At 48.1% G+C, this 15944-nt stretch overlaps 1 protein-coding gene across 5 annotated transcripts in view; it reads right to left on the reverse strand.

The window, feature by feature from the left end:
• The window catches only part of FRMD5 (FERM domain containing 5), a 308724-nt gene that overhangs the window by 27690 nt on the left and 265090 nt on the right, over positions 1-15944 (reverse strand). For all 5 annotated transcript variants that reach the window (XM_059372713.1, XM_059372712.1, XM_059372711.1 and 2 more), the window contains exons 3-6: positions 13268-13310; positions 12946-13024; positions 4886-4983; positions 2604-2727 (exon numbers count right to left, since the gene is read on the reverse strand). In XM_059372713.1, coding sequence (XP_059228696.1) covers positions 2604-2727; positions 4886-4983; positions 12946-13024; positions 13268-13310 — 344 coding nt within the window. The remainder of the gene's footprint in view (positions 1-2603; positions 2728-4885; positions 4984-12945; positions 13025-13267; positions 13311-15944) is intronic.

Here is a 15944-nt window from a genome sequence, read left to right on the forward strand (position 1 = left end):
CACAATTTCAAGTACTACGGGAACAAACAAAACACACTTGTAGGCTGGCTGCAGGCCATGGGTTTCTTGTCTATGATCTGATCTTGACTGGAATACATAGGAAGGGCCTCTATATCTTGCTGTGGCTGCCACCCCTTTTCCTTTACCAAAAGGGAACATGGGAATGGAGGGTGAAGAGACAGGAGACAATGCTGAGCTCCCCAGACGCCACAGTAGCTCTGTTTGTCTACAGGGTGATGACTATGAAAAGGAAACAATCAGGAAAAGGAAGAAAGCAGCCCTAGTGCCAAGCCATCTGAGGAGAGGGCCTTTGGCATCATTCCCTTCAGAGCTGCCTGGAATCTGGTGCTTTCCTGAGCCCGACATAGAACCAGTGGCAGGGTCCCCTTGGTGCCATCAAGGTCCAGAGCCCTTGTGAAGCAGACATACTCCTATGGACGTTGGGTCAGTTTCACTGCAAGGAAGGGCAGGTTTGTCAAGTCAACCACTCTGATGGCTGGTGGGCAGGACTGAAAGTTGCTGATTTCTAAGGTCATTTTTTGTCCCAAGTCATACGATAGTGTAGGAAGACAAGGCAGAGCAGGCAGAAGCAGGTCAGATTCCCGCTAGTGTCCCTTTGGAGAGACATCAATCAGCACATTTATGCTTGCTGTAAAATCTACCAAGAAATAAAGTGCACAGTCTGGGCCCTCCAGAAACTCAGGTTAGAGCTGGAGGAAGGAAATAGAGACCTTTTTACATAAGGAAGATGAGGCCAACCTGCACTAGCAGGCATTATGTTGACTGCAGATTTCCACACCAGCAGACCTGTGGCATGAAGAAGGTGTTTGGGAAATATCTGTGTGGCAGGGGCTCTGGACCCCAGAGGCAGCTGAGCACCACTGCCCCTTCCAGGGAGCTTCCTCATCCCCATTCTGGAAGCTGGGGAGGGGGGGTCTTGTGGGCTTCATTCATTCCAGGAGTTGGCCCAAGCCTCCAGGGCCCTCAAAGTGGCCAAAATTTCCTGGGTGGTCCCCTGTCACCTACTAGGTTTCTGGATGACTGTACCCATTGCTCTGACATCAAAAACCCTCCTGTCAGTGCTTCTGGCTGTCCTAGCACACCCCTCATCTCTGCTTTGAATGAATCATGAAAGGTCCATGTGTATTCCAACCTTTACCACAAGGGGCCGCTATTTCCCTAACAATGATGGGAGGAGCCAGCCTGCTCAAGAAAGGCCACACCAGCCCTGGGACAGGTATGAGGAGTCGCTAGGATTCCACCTCTGAAAGGTGTCTCCATTCTCCTGGGAGAGTAGGAGCCAATGCAATATTAAGTGGAAGCTTAATATTAACATTAAAAATATCTCCCCCCGCCCTTCGGAATTAACCTGCCCCAGGAAGGTGGTTAAGCAAACATTCAATAAAATTTTTAAAAATTGTAACATACTAATATGATGGCATGTTTTATTTTACAGCAGTGCATTGTATATAGCCTTTTCTCCATAGTTTATCAGTTTGGAGTATATGTGCTCCAGCATACCACACAAAGTGCTTACACAATATTGGTTTAAAAAAAAAAAAAAATGAGGGCACCTTGGGTGGCTCAGTTGGTTGGGTAACTGCTTTTGGCTCAGGTTATGATCCTGGGGTCCTGGGATCAAATCCCACATCGGGCTCCTTGCTCAGTGGGGAGCCTGTTTCTCCCTCTCCCACTGCCTATCATTCCCCCTGTTGTGCACACTCTCTCTCTCTCTGTCAAATAAATAAAATGTTTAAAAAAATTTTTAATAGTTTTTATTTTTTTAAAGATTTATTTATTTTAGAGAGAGTGCACGTGTGAGGGGGGAGGGGTAGAAGGGGAGAGGGAGAGAAGCAGACTCCCTGCTGCAGGCGGAGCCCAACATGGGGCTTGATCTCATGATCCTGAGGTCATGACCTGAGCTCAAATCAAGAGTGGAACACTTTACCTACTGAGCCACCCAGGCTCTATTGTGGTGGTGGTGGTGGTGGTGTTTTAAATCAATCTTTGTAGAAAATCCTATATATATGGATTAAATACATTAATACTATTTAATGGAATTTGGCATATTCTGGGCAAACTAAGAATCTTCTGTGTAGGGCTGTGGGTTGAGTGAGGCAGTGCTGAAGACATAGCCCCTGAACCGCATGCTCTCACGGTACCCCCCAGCATACAACAACCAGGCCAGCCCTGTACAGTATCCACTGACCCAGAAGCCACCTGTCACGCTGCCACAGAATGAAGGTAGAGGCTTGCCCATTTTCACATGCCTCCTCTCATCTGTTTTCTGTGTTTTTCTTTTCCTTTTCCCTAGCCCATGCTTCTTCCCTCTCTCTCTCCTTTTATCTTAGTGAAGCAGATCCCTTTCAGAGGCCAATCCTGCTCTGCTTTCCTTGTACTGTAATGACAGTGTTGCCCTCAAGCCTCAGCCTGCACTACAGGGCTTGGGCTCGTGCTGTCAGTGGAATACTGAAAACGACACATCCCAGAGTCAGGAGGACCAGGTATGTGGGAGTGGAGGCTGCAACACAGGATTTGTGTGTCCAGGCTTTGTGTCTTTGTGTCAGGACACTGTGTCCTGAGCCTGAATAAGAATCACGTACCTGAGTTCTGTCTTGTGAATCTCGGCAATCTTCCTTTCCAGCTTCTCTGAATGTTTTGGGAAAAACTGGAACTTGGAGCTGTAGCCTTCAGGGTGTTTCCCTGGGTCATAATCCCCAATCTCCGCTAGCAAAAGTAAAGCAGAGTAAAAACAGTTGTGGAGATAGGTAAAAAATCATCACTGGTAAACAACGAGAAATTAACACACAGAGCAAAAGGCAAAGCACACACCAAATTTCTAAGGAACAATGGGTCTTGAGCAAAGAAGTGGGGCAGACAGAGGAGAGGGCAGGCCTGCCTCTGAGGCAGGCCTGCCTTTGTTTGCCCAGGTGTGGACTGGGGGTTGCTGTCAAGCCTAAGCTAGAGACACTAGAGCCAAGCCTGTGTTCTGTGGTCACCACAAGTAAATACCCCAATAAAAGAACAGAAGGCTGGATCATGGTCCGTATCCATTCAGCCTGGAGAAAAGGGCCTGGGATCATTGCTCTTTGCAGCAGCACGGGAAACAGCTTGATTAGGAAGATAGCCAGGGGCCTGAGCCGGATTTGAAGTCTAAGCATCAGTTTTGAGGATTTTAGCAGGGACAGACTGCTCAACGAGACATGACCCAAACTCAGAACTCAACTCTCAGTTGAAATCGAATCTAATCAAGTGAATACATTTGAGTAAATATTCTTTCAGAGCTGACCAGTGTCAGGCCCCTTGGAGAGAACCTCAGAGTGGAAAGACTGGTTCAAACTGGCCATTGAGTTCTGGAGCACCAGGTTTCCTAGTTTTCTGCAAGGGGCAGGGCTTTCTCCACCCATTTAGAAAGAGTTCATCCCTAAAGCTGCTGGGATCTCAGATCCGTGAGCTCTGCGGAGGGGAGGGTGCTAGGCCCCTGGTGCTGCTCCCTACAAAGCCAGTCAGAACCCACCCCTTGCACAGGACGTGCTCCACAGGGAACATCATGCCTATGTTAGGAGAAAGTATGGTAAAAAGTGCCAGCTGCTTTGTGGTTATTTTTGCTCTTAGTGAGAACCACAACCAGGGCCCATGAGATACGTCAAGTGAGGAGTAAATATTAAGAGGAAAATGTGCCCTCCTCTCACAGCTGAATATTGTACTTGTGCACAAATCTACTCATTGTGCCTTCCAAATCACTGGGGAATTTCTATCATTCAGCAAGAGACTAAAAGCTTGCCTGGGCCTATAGTCCAGAGTGACCTTGGACCACGGAGTCATTTATGATTTTATTTAGAAAGCTCCAAGTGGAAAACATCAATATTACACATCAACTGTTTTTTCAAAGGGAAAAAAAAAAAGGAAAAATTCAATGTGGTCGTTAGGGTAAATCCGGTGGAAAGACTGGAGTTTAAAATCTCACTTAGGACCAACTTCTTTAAAAATGAAGGAGGCCTCTTTGGATAGCTTAGAGTTGGCAGGGACCTTCTAGACTTGCTGTTTAGGTGCTTTTTAAAAACAGGAGTCTCAGAAGTCAAAGTTACAATAATGTGTGGACCTTTACATTCTTAATGCAGCTATGATAGTTCTCTTAACAGAAGAGCTGTAGTTTCTTATTGGCAAGCATTTTTCAGGTTCTCTTCGCAAAGCAGCTTCCTGGCATTCACAGATTGCCAATTAAAGGTTCAGATTCATTGACAGAAACTGTTTTTAGTGCTGTGGTCCCGAACAATCTAGTGACCGTTTCAGGCCTAAAGACTAAGAGGAGTCTTGGAAGTGGCACTTAGGAGAGCCTGCACTTCTCAGAAGAAGAAGGCATCACATACATGAAGTGTGCACACATTTCCAGCTGTTTTGCAGAACAAAACAAAACAAAACACCAGTTGGCATCAGCTGATACAGATTCAACTCTGCCTTACTAGGAAGCTAGGAAATGTGTCTGTTATTTGTAAACATTCCAACTTGACCACTCTGAATGGAAAGATCTCCGAAAGGGACACCAGTATTCCAAGACGGTTCATACCTTCGAGATATGCATGAAAGGCTACGAAAAAATGTATCCAGATGACTCTCCAGAGTCTCAGTAACTGTACCAACCAAGGGTAGAGGAAACCCCAGACAGAGTCCCAGTGGTCCAAAGGTGCTGGCAGAAAGACCCGAGGCACAAGTATAGGGTTGAGTGGTTGGAGCTTTCTGGACCTAGGGAGTCCAGGCAAAACCCTCCCACTCACACTCTGCTTCAGGTTAGATACTGTTTATATCCAAGAAGTAGTCATCTGTGGAAACTCAAATAATCAGTACTTAGCATGAAAAGCAAATTCATCTTGTCAAAAGTCATTACCTTGAAGGATGTAAGCTGCTAACAAGGCAGCGTCTGATGTTTTACAGAGGAGGCGGCCATGGTAGAGATCCCTTTTGATCTGTAGGAAGACTAAGTACCTAGAGAGAAAACAGAGGCTGAACTAGAAAGGATTTCTCTGATGGCTTTAAAGACATAAGGATGGAATATGAGCCTATCAAAATTCTCATCAGGGCGCTTTTTTACTACACTAAAATAAACTTAAAATGTACCACAGAACAAATGTATTTTCCATTTTCCTGAAGACTTTTAAGTACTTTGCCCCAAACTGATTTGGGGTTCAATTCAAAACAACCTGTTGGTTTCCTTCACTAGCTCAAGACAGAATTGGTGCTTTCTGGCAAAAGCACTGTGCCCCACCCCAGTGCTGGGTTTTGGAAGGAGCCAGCTCTGGCCCCTTCAGTGCTAAAAAAGAAACCTGTGTCAGCAGAGAGGGGCCAACTGGTCCTCTCTCTTTCGTGGATTCCGGCTGATGTTTCTTCCTAAGAAGCAGAACTGCGGGTGAAGGAACCAGTCCAAGGAGGAGTTCCGCCTCAGCCTGCCAAGACACCCTGCCCAAGTGTGGCACGGCCTTCAGTTATTGGCAGAGCTCAACCGGACCTCTCAGAATCTAAATAAGGTGTAGAAAGGGGCACCCGTGAAGGAAGCAAAGAAACTTGCGGCTAGGGTTTCTTCCAACAGAGAAAGCTCTCACCTGAGATGGAAACAGGACAACAAGAGTAACAGCTAATAGTAGCCAATACGTATTGAGCACTTCTGATCTGCCAGTTCAGGGGTTATGCACTTTACGTGCACTATCTCATCTCATTCTCACCTAAGACTTTGAAAAAGGTACTGTCATCCCCCCATTCTTAAAATATTTAATTCCAGTATAACATACAGTGTTTGTTTTTGTTTTATTATTCCCCCCCTTTTAAGATAAGGGCGCTGAGGGTTAAGTGATTTTTCTCACTGCACACAACTGGGAAGTGGCAGAGCCAGGGTTTGAGTTCGGGACTCTGAGACTCCCTTTTGTTGGCTCTTAGTCACTATGCTATATGGCCCTCCTTGCATTGTAACTTCTTCCAAGTTCCACAAGGAATTGGGTGGACCCTGTCACAGTGGAATGGAATTGTTGCCTCTATTTTAAAATGTCTTTACAAGGAGTAGGTCTCTGATGTCAAAACATTACAGGTGTCCTGAGAAGAGCAACCACCAAGGGAATTAAACCCTTAAGTGTGTCACCTACTACAGTGATGCCTTGTCCTGGGGCATCTGTGGTGATTTAGAAATGTGCCCACAGATTCTCTGATACTCCTCATTTCTGGAAGTAGAACTTAATTCTCTCCCTTTGTACGTGGGTTGGACTTAGTGACTTGCTCCTAACAAACAGAATGAAACAGAAGCAATAGTGTCTAACATCTGAGACTAGGTCATAAAGAAGTGAATCCTCCAGTCAGACCTTCAGATGACTGCAAGCCCATGGAAGACCCTGAGCCAGAGCCACCCAGCTACGCCTCTCCTGAATTCCTTACCTACAGAAATGGAGCGATAATAAATGCTTATCATTTTAAACCAAGTTTTGTGGCATTCTGTTAGCCATAGATAACCACAGAATCCCTGTGAGAGTAATGGAAATATAAAATTCCCCTAAACTCAGTCTAAACCAAAAAGAAGTTGGGCCCCCCCTGGACAACTAGAGGTTTCCACTGCTTCTGTTTTCAGGCTAAACAATAATACAGAGGATTCTGTGCCCATTTGATCCCGTGAAAATGCTCAAAAGAAAGAGGACCACTGACCATCTAACTTCTGGGGTGGGGAGAGGTACCAACAGGTGACTACTGATTCAAGTAATTAACAAATGCAGGAGCAATTAAACCTTCTCTCCTAAGGCTCTGATACTCAAATTGTGGCCCACAAATCAGGGGGGGTCAGCATCATCTGGGAGCTTGTTGGAAATGGAGAATATTAGGCCCATCCTGGACTTACTGAATCATTTTAACAATATCCCCAGGTGACTTTAATATCTAAAGTTTGAGAAGCACTGTCCTAAGAATATTCGAAAGCATCCATCTAACCACATCAGGAGGGACTGCTCTCCCCAAACCAATGGGAAGGTGAGTAATCTCATCTGAAAGTTGTTAAGAACTCCACTCCTCACTACCAACCACCACCACCACCAGCAGCAACCCTGCTCTGCCCCAGTGTTTGCTATGAAAAACTGAAAGAAAAAGACATCATGTAGAGTGAATAATTAAGATGGGGGGTCTTCACTCTGCTTCCCACGGTAAGAATGCCACACCTCCCTGTGGGAGAGAGGGAAGCAGGGGGAGGGAGGGAGTGCTTCTTTGCTCCTACCTTCCACAGGCTTTGGCAGGATGTGGAAGCCAACTTTTATCCCTTACTCACTGATCATTCCCTGGGCCTGAGTTCATATATCACTCCTGTACCTCTCTGTCTGTGTCCCCAATTCAGGGACAGCACATATTGGACTAAAGGAGATATTGAAAAGGGACAACGAGGCTCTGGGCTGTGACTCTCAATGTGGCAGTGAGGAGAATGCCCCCTGGGGGGAGCATGTCAGAATCTCTGTGTGTCTCCTGGGTTTGAAAAAGCCCTGCTGGACCTTCTGGTCTGCTCCCTTCCCACCCGGAAGGGACAAACTCCTCCTGACACCGAGAACCATTGTCTTTATGAGGCATCTTTATTTTTTTTAAGATTTTCTTTATTTGACAGAAAGAGAGCACAAGTAGGTGGAGCAAGCAGGTAGAGGAAGAGGAAGCAGGCTCTCTGCTGAGGAACCTGACTCAACTTGGGGCTCGATCCCAGGACCCCGGGATCATGACCTGAGCTAAAGGCAAATGCAAACGCTAGACAGACTGCACCATGGCTCCCCATGAGGCATCTTTATTGATGGGTGCGTGGTCAGTGCCTCAGTGAGCTGGGAAGTATACAGGTTTCCACTACTGAGTGGGGATTCTTCAGACTAACCGAGGTAGGACAGCTACCGGGGGTGGGCTGGGGGGTCAAGGTAAGACCACGGGAAGACTGCCGGGCAATGGTACAGCAACTGCTGGGAAAGAGGGGACAAGTCAATGTCCTAAAAAACAAAGCACAGCTTTTGAAGTCAAGAAGAAGGGAGCTCATGAAAGAATCGGCCGTCAGCTTCAGGGGACAGAGCTGTACTAGGTCCCCCTCCCTTTTCTGCCACAGTGACGTTCATCAAGCTTCATGTTTTGTTCACTGAAAGAGGTAACCAATGTGTCGCTGTTGTTGGACATGAGAATGTATTCCACATGACTCGTAGCATCCCTAGACCTATTCTCAAGAGAACATGACATAGTCTCCCCTGCCACACATGGGTCTAAGGAAGACTATCCCGTTGCCTAGACACTGCCACTGGGGCCACTTTGTTATCGGGGAAGAGATCTGCCTGCCAGGCCTACCCAGCCCAGCCAGCTCTAGGTGAGCAAGCTAGATGGGTTACCCCACCTCAGAACCTGCGAATAGGAGTGAAAGAGCCTAATTCTCTCCTATGTCAGGCAACAAAAGACCGGACACATAGAGTAACTTGTCTGAGGTGATAAACAGTGACCAGAATCAAGGAAGGCCTCCCGACTCAGGGCCTAATGCTTTTTCTACCTCCATGATAATTCGGCTAGTTATTAGAGAGAGAGAGGGGTCCTAAATCAAGTGAAGAGAACTCTGTCACTGGAGAGAAATTCTCATTGGAACCAAAGAAGTAATTAGCCTTAGACCAGATTTGAGATAACAGCTTATTCCTTAGGACACTTCTTTGGGTAAATTTTGCCAATCTCTTCCTGGCCTCATCTCCATTTTTGTTTTAAGGCCAATGTTGTCCTAAATTAATGGAAGTATGAAATGGGACTATCCGAAGGCAGAGTAAGTGAAAATCTAAAAAGACAGCCAAGGAAAACCTGTCTTTCTGTGACATGGACGTCTCTCCAAGGTGTTGGCTGTGTACTGTGCTTTCTGATATCAGAGGGTGGAGATGAATCCACAGATGGTTCCAGAATTAAAGGTTCTGACCTCTGCAAAGAACTGGTATCTCTTGAAGAGTTTCTCCAAAGAGTTCTTACTTCGGTCCTGGACTTTCCTTCATCAGATTCTTTGTCCCTGGCTTCCTCTATAATCTTATAGTCATCTCCTTGCAGTCAGAGATGTTTTTCAAATTTACTTTTAATATTCTAGAGACCCTGTACATCTTACGCCTAGCTCCCCTACTCACCCTCCCTCCCACGCATCATCCATCCATCCACTTCTGAGCACTTACACAAGCCAGGCACTGCCACAGGTGCTGGGAATACAGAAGGGAACAAAACAGAACCCCCACTCTTACGGAGCTTACATTCCGGCAGAGAGAGACAGACAATAGCAAAACAAAGTAATAATGATTTACTGACTGCCTGTTGTCAGCCACACACTGTACTGTAGTTGGTTTGTTGTAACTAGGCTCCACGCCCAATGTGAGCTCAAACTCAAGACTCTGAGATCAAGAGTCACACACCCTACTGAGTGAGCCAGCCAGGGTCCCCCACACCATGCTGTTTAACATGCACCCTCTCCCGAAGTCCTCACCATGACTCTGGAGGTGACACTGGTTTTTTCCCCCTGCTTCATAGATGAGGACACTGACTCATTGGAGAGACTGTCCCTTGCCTTGTCTCACCAGTTAGTTAAAGAACCCGGAATCTGAACCCAGCTCTTTTCAACAGGTTAGTCTGGGGCCGGCACGCTACGGCTTGCCACCAGAGTTTCCAGGGAAATAAAACAAATATTATTGGAACGCAGCCATACGCACCCATTTAGGAGTCTCCGGCTACGTTCGCACTGCAAAGGCAGGACTGAGGAGTTGGGCCAGAGACCATATGGTGCACAAAGTCTAAAATACTGACTCTCTGGCCTTTTATAGAAAATGCTGACCAGGCCATCTTAGCCTAGGGTAGGCTCAACTGATGTTCATCGAAGGAACTTATGACCCATAAACTCCATTCGTTCTTGCATTTTACCCGGTCATTCTATTCATATTTTTTGTGAGCAGCCCCACTCAAACATGTGTCGGGCAGTTTGTTTCCTTATAAGGTGGGGGCCCATTTGCACTCAGTTTCCTTCTACTATTTGATCTTTCCAAGAGTTCACACACCTGCGGTCCCTGTTAACCGCCAAATCTGGAGCCTAATCCCCGTTTTCTCTGCCTTGTCTCTAGTTCAGACAAGGAAATCTATTTATTACTTTAAAAAATGACAAAAGAGATTAATCAGGATTTGGCAACTAAATTTATCATCTGGAGAGAGTCCAAGAGATAAATGGAAGCACAGTGCTTTATGCCTTATTTCATCCCCTCCTCTCAGTCTGGCTTTATGGAAATAGCCGAGACGGCATGGAAATTTAGGACCGATATTGCTAGGAAAAAACACACTGACAGCTAAATTAGTTTGGCAGGAAGGTGGCATGAAGGGTTCCAAGCCAGGAATGAATTATGGGTGTTGAGTGAGGCTGGGGCAGGTACCCGCTCTCTCAAGATCAGCAGGGAAATGAACGAGCAGAAAGACTCAGCTAATTCCAAGGCCTCCACAGGACGGCCAGATCAGGCCAAGGCACCCTGCACTTCACAGCCCCAGCAATGCTTGGAAAATGCATCTGGGGAAGGAGGGCCGATGAGGTGGACAGCGAGGGGAGAATTGTCGAGGACGAGGATGCTCAGCACAGATGTATGCAGAAGGGGGAGGCGCTCATACCCTTGCTGGTGCCTTTGAAGCTTGCTGACCTGGAGAGAGGCCTGGCCGTGGTCCTGGTGCTGCGCCACCAGGACTTGGATGACTGATTGCCTGCGATAGCTTTTTCTCTGAGCCCTCAAAAGTTAGCTGCTTAAGTGGTAGGACTCTAGCTGGTGGGGGAAAAGGACAGAGAAGGAGCGGGAAGTCTCAGAAGAGGAGCGCCTTCCCACCTCAACAAAGGAGAGAGGCCAGAGCTAACTGTACCCGTGCCCTGTGCAGAGCCCTTGGGGGTCCAAGGACCATGGACTCCATCTGGCAGCCTCTGCTGGGCACAAGGCTTGCCCAGGGCCATGGGGGTGTGTATCACAAAGTCCAAGACCCTCGGGTAATGGTCAGTTCTCCCGACAATTCTGTGCAGGAGCTGTTACTCTCCTCATTTTATCAATAAGGGATCTGAAGGTCAGACAAGTTACATATCTTAGGTCCAAGGCCACAGAGAGGAGAGATGACAGAAATAGGATCCGAGCTTCCGGGTCTCTGCTGCCTCTGGATAGGAGAGTCTGTCTATTAGTGTCATGGAGGAACACCTGATTTAGAAAATTCTATTGTTAAGAGCTCCCCCTAAGGGCCAAGATAACCACATATTTTGGCCCTTTAATCGAATCAGAAAGCCGAGTGCCTGCAGTGCTCTCACCCGCCGCTCACTGAGCTGTTAGAATCATCCCTGTTACCCTCGCTGCTGGTTGAGTGAGGTGGAGACCGGGCGATCCCGAGGTGTGGGATTGGGAGGCAAGGTGCTAGGTTCATCCAAACATGTGGACAGCAGTGTGGCCTTCTGGGTCTGCCTTGGCATCATCTTCTCTCGGGGTACAGGGAAGCAGGTAGGAGGGAGAGGGACAGGCTCAGAGTGAGGCTCGGACTCTGAAGGTCCCGAGCAGGGTGGGCTCGTGCTCCTAAAACCGCACAGTTGCTCCTGTAATTGGATGAGCAAAGTGGGAGCCCCATCCACTTCCGTGCAGGTGAGCAGAACCTGCCATTTCCATGCCCAGTAAGGAGCATGAACACACCTCGCTGACCTCAGAGCTTCAGAGGTGTTGCCAGTGCGCTGTCCCTAGCATCCCGTCATCCTTCTGATGGTACCACCAATTCTCCCCAGACTCCCACTGGGGCTCATGTGAAGAAGCCTCCTTTCCTCCCTGTCCCACTTCTTCGCTTTCTTTGCACTACTTAGCCCTGTTCCTTGCCCTCTTCTCTCCCCATTTCCTCGTTTTCCTTCTCTGAGAAACTGTACATAAAGCTAGTGGCACACTCTTCGGAAGAGGAAGCGAATGTAAATCTGTATTCCTTCTTCCCTCCTCTTTCCTCTTTTTGGAATTCTCCCAAGCAGCTAAGGATCTGGAAGGAAACAGCAAAGACTTAGAGGACAGAGTCTCTAACTGGCCATGGCCTCAGTCTCCCAGGTTTTAGGGGGAGCAGGGAGCCGGCAGAGCTCTCTCTTCCTCGGCTCTAGGCTTCCCTGGCCTCGCTCTTGCTCTGGGGCCCTGCCCTCTCCAAGGTAACACCGCCATTTTGCAGATATCAAAATTAGGTATTTCTAATATAAAAATTAGGAGTCCCTGGTACAGAGCAAGATGTCTGAGGCAAGACTTTGAGAGTGAATTTGTCTCAGATATACAAAACCCTGGGGAAGCTTTGAAGCGCCTACTCTTTGACCCTCTTGTAGGATGACATGGCCCGGAAGCTCTTTCTCATCCTCAGGTGGTGCTGGATGAAACAGGATTCATTCCACGCAGCTGTCTGCCCGCCACAGAACACGGCCCCCACAAGGAAGAGTCCATCACGGACCGGATCCCTCAGCACACTGGAGTTTATCCACGTGGATTTACAATCTTCAGTATTTGCCGGCTTCTTCTGTAGTGTCCTGCTTTAGCATTTCCCAAGTACATGAGGCCACTGGAGTCTATTTCAAGCACCTGCTGCCCCCCCAAAAAAGCAACCCACCCTCTCCAAAAACATCCACGGGGGCCACATCCTTGGTAAGAGAAAAAGATACTTTTGATTAATTAATGACTCCAGGTCCCTTTTGTAGGTGACCAGTTTAAATGAAGTATTCACACTCGAAGGAAAGCTCACTCTGTTCCAGTTCTATTGAGTGGGTGAGCAAAGAAGGCATGTGGAAACAAAACGCAGAAGTAAGGTTCTATTTAGGAAGATTCCTTCCTTCTAAGAGTGAGAAGTTTCCAAAATAGAGGCTCTGAGAGGCTCCAGTCCCTCTTTCCCATCCTCTCCAACAGATCTCTGTGGCTGCGGGAAGTTCAGCCTTACCTGGTTATCTCCTCCTTCAGAGCAGCAGGATCCGCGGGGTAAAACTTCACGCGGAAACACATGGTGAACGGAGGCTGGGCTGCGGAGACAGAGGCATGCCCGTCTCAGGAAAGACCCTTCCCAGAGTATCACTGGGCTTCCCTCCCCACTGGGATGCACGGGCTCCTGAACCATCATGAGAATATCCTCATAGGTTTAGGGCCAGCTTACATGGGAAATGGTGAACAATTACCAAGACTTACTGAACTCGGGAGGTTTCATCCCCCAACCCCCTGCCCCCACCCAGGGGTAGGCTTCCCACCTTTTCAGGAGGAAGACTTACATCTCAATTGCTTCACCACAGACTTTGTAAACTCCAACCAATGCTGCAACAGAGAACACAGGATGAGAAAACCCGAATGAGAAGCAGCGTCCAATATACCTTGTTGTACCCACTTGAGAGAACTGGACAGATCGTAGCCCAGGGTGAAAGCCTCCCCAAAGCTTGTGATACGTAGGCTTGGAGAATAGAGAGTGATAGGGTTTTTGGAAGTAAGCCCCCTATGGAACCAGCTGTGAAGGGGGAAGAGTTTCAGCTTTACATGTCATTTCTGGGCTTGCCTGGCAACGCTGCCTTCCAAAGCAGGGTGCCAGAGTTCCGAGCCACATTCCCGGCACACCAGCAGGCACAAGCAAATGCACGTATGTGTGATGGGGACAAAGCCCCGCCTGTCTTGAGCAGGGAGATGCCAACGTTAGTGGGTTGTGTGTATTCATGTTATATGCCAGCTTTTTGAGGGGGGCAGGGCTTTTGGGGGGCAGGGGTGGGCAGGGGGGATAGAGGCTATTGGTCGGGGCTCTAGAAAGTGTCAACAGGTGGAAGTTCATCAGTGGTGAGAAGGCAGGAATGCTTGGTGCACACTCTTGTCTTTGTTTGAACAGCATATTGCCAACCCCTGTGTTAGGGCATACATACTCAGATTCCTTGGCATCGGGGATGTTTAAAGTCTCAGTCTCATAAGATAACTAACCACAACTAATGTGTAGGAAAGTATCGTTTTCCCCCCTGGATTTTTGTAGGGGCAGGGCATAGTAGCAATACCTTTTTTCCCATGGTACTTCACGTTTGCAGGAAGGAAGCAACGAGATCATTCTGTAACTGTTTCCCAGTTCTACATGAATGCTTTATAAAATCCATTATTGATGTTTGTTGCTTTTATGCTAATCAGGAAATGTGAGAGTTTGCAGAGAGCTACAACTGCTGTTACTTGGGATTGGATTATGTGGAAGTAGACTGAAACCATTAGCCATAAGCTCTGGGAAGGCAGAAAACTGACAGCCACTGGCACCTTGAACAGTGTTTGAGACACGGCTGCCAAACGGACAAAGGAAGCCGGTCCGTGCTGGGTCCACATCTCCCTCTTTTCTGGCTACTTCCATTTAGTGTAACATCTTGGCTGAATCCTCCCTCTGGCAGGAAAGCAGCCAGGGTGGTGCAGACAGCATCCTGGCCTCCTGCGATTCCCAGCTCTCACCTTCTGGGCTGGGCTGCGGGTCACACAGCTAATGGACCCACTAAGAGCCAGTTCTTCCGTCATCTGCACATGGATAATCTGGGCTGACATTCTGCTCTCTTGCTTCCTCTGATCTGAGTTCCCACGAGGCTGGCAACTCATTATAGCCACTCAATGTGGTTAAGAGGTTCTTCTCACATTACATGGCCCACTGTGGCTTGGCTTCACAGGGAAGCAAAGGCAAGAGATGAAATTGCACGGAAACAAGTGGGGTTCGAGGCTGAGCCTGTGAAGGCGGAGGAGGTCTGTCTGATCGGAGCACATTGGAATTGCGTGCGGCGAGGAGAATGCAGCGAGTGTCTGGGTCTCAGTAAACAGAACGCCCCCAGGCACATGACTGATAGGTTAAAATCAATAAACCGTGGAAGACCGAAACTACAAGGAAAGACAGTGAGAAGTGCTCTTAGCAGAAGGCAGGTGGAGCTGAACAACAAAACGTCTAGTCCCCTTGGCCAGGGCAGAGGAAGACTTAAGTCTGCCCCACAGTGAGAGCTCAAGAAGGGAGAGGCTGGAGGAGATACGAGAGGGGTGTGAGGGGAGGGGACAGCTGTCACAGCTTGTCCAGGAGATTTTAAGGATCTGACAGAGAAATCGAGAGAAATCAGGATCCCAAAAGGAAAGTGATGGCCACAGTTACCTTTTACGGTGGTCTGGCTGAATCTGGGTCTCACAATCACTAGCAGACTGATAACACGAGACTGGGGATGAAGGGTCAGGAGAAAAGGAAAGAAAGAGGGGAGTTTCCATCTGTATTTGGGCCACTGGGCCAATGGGGCACGATCTGGAGGCTCTGGAGGCTGGAAAGGGTGCCTCCAGTTTGAAAGGAGAGGCTGAGAGCAGGGTGGGGCCTTGGGCCTGAGCCAGCAACAGGGGAGAGGGGAGAGAGGGCCACTCCTCCAGGAAGGACTGGGCGAGTTCCCAGACCCCATGGGGCAGGCAGTAAGGGGGCGGATGTGAGCTTGGGTTCTGGTGCCTCAGGGGAACCTAAGGGAGCGGGGAGCTCATCCACTCCATCTCTACCACGAGTAGATAGATCTAGGGTGACAATTTCCCCACAATTCTGAAGCACCTTTCCAAGTCCCTCCACTTTCCTTAAACCCTCAGTACAGTGACACAGCTTCAGAAACTATGAGGTATGAATTCAGCTGGAACCTTAGGACCCACACAGAGTCTGGCATGAGATAGCTCCGAGTTGGAGACTGGCAGGCCATATGCCTTGGGCAAGTGACTACTTAACCTGAGATTTTATTTCCTCATCCAGAGAATGGCTATTTGACTTGCTATTTGACTCATCTCATTTGTGTAAGGATTAAGGAACAGATGTGAAACTTTTAGCTTCGTGCCTGATACAACTCAGGGCTCAACATACATGGGCTAAAAGACGTCACAAACCTGAAAAACTAGGCCACTCTGTACATGTTTCTTTCTCCTTTTCCCCATTTCCTT

The sequence above is a fragment of the Mustela nigripes genome, chromosome 13 (genome assembly GCF_022355385.1).
Source record: "Mustela nigripes isolate SB6536 chromosome 13, MUSNIG.SB6536, whole genome shotgun sequence".
NCBI classification, from domain to species: Eukaryota; Metazoa; Chordata; class Mammalia; order Carnivora; family Mustelidae; genus Mustela; species Mustela nigripes.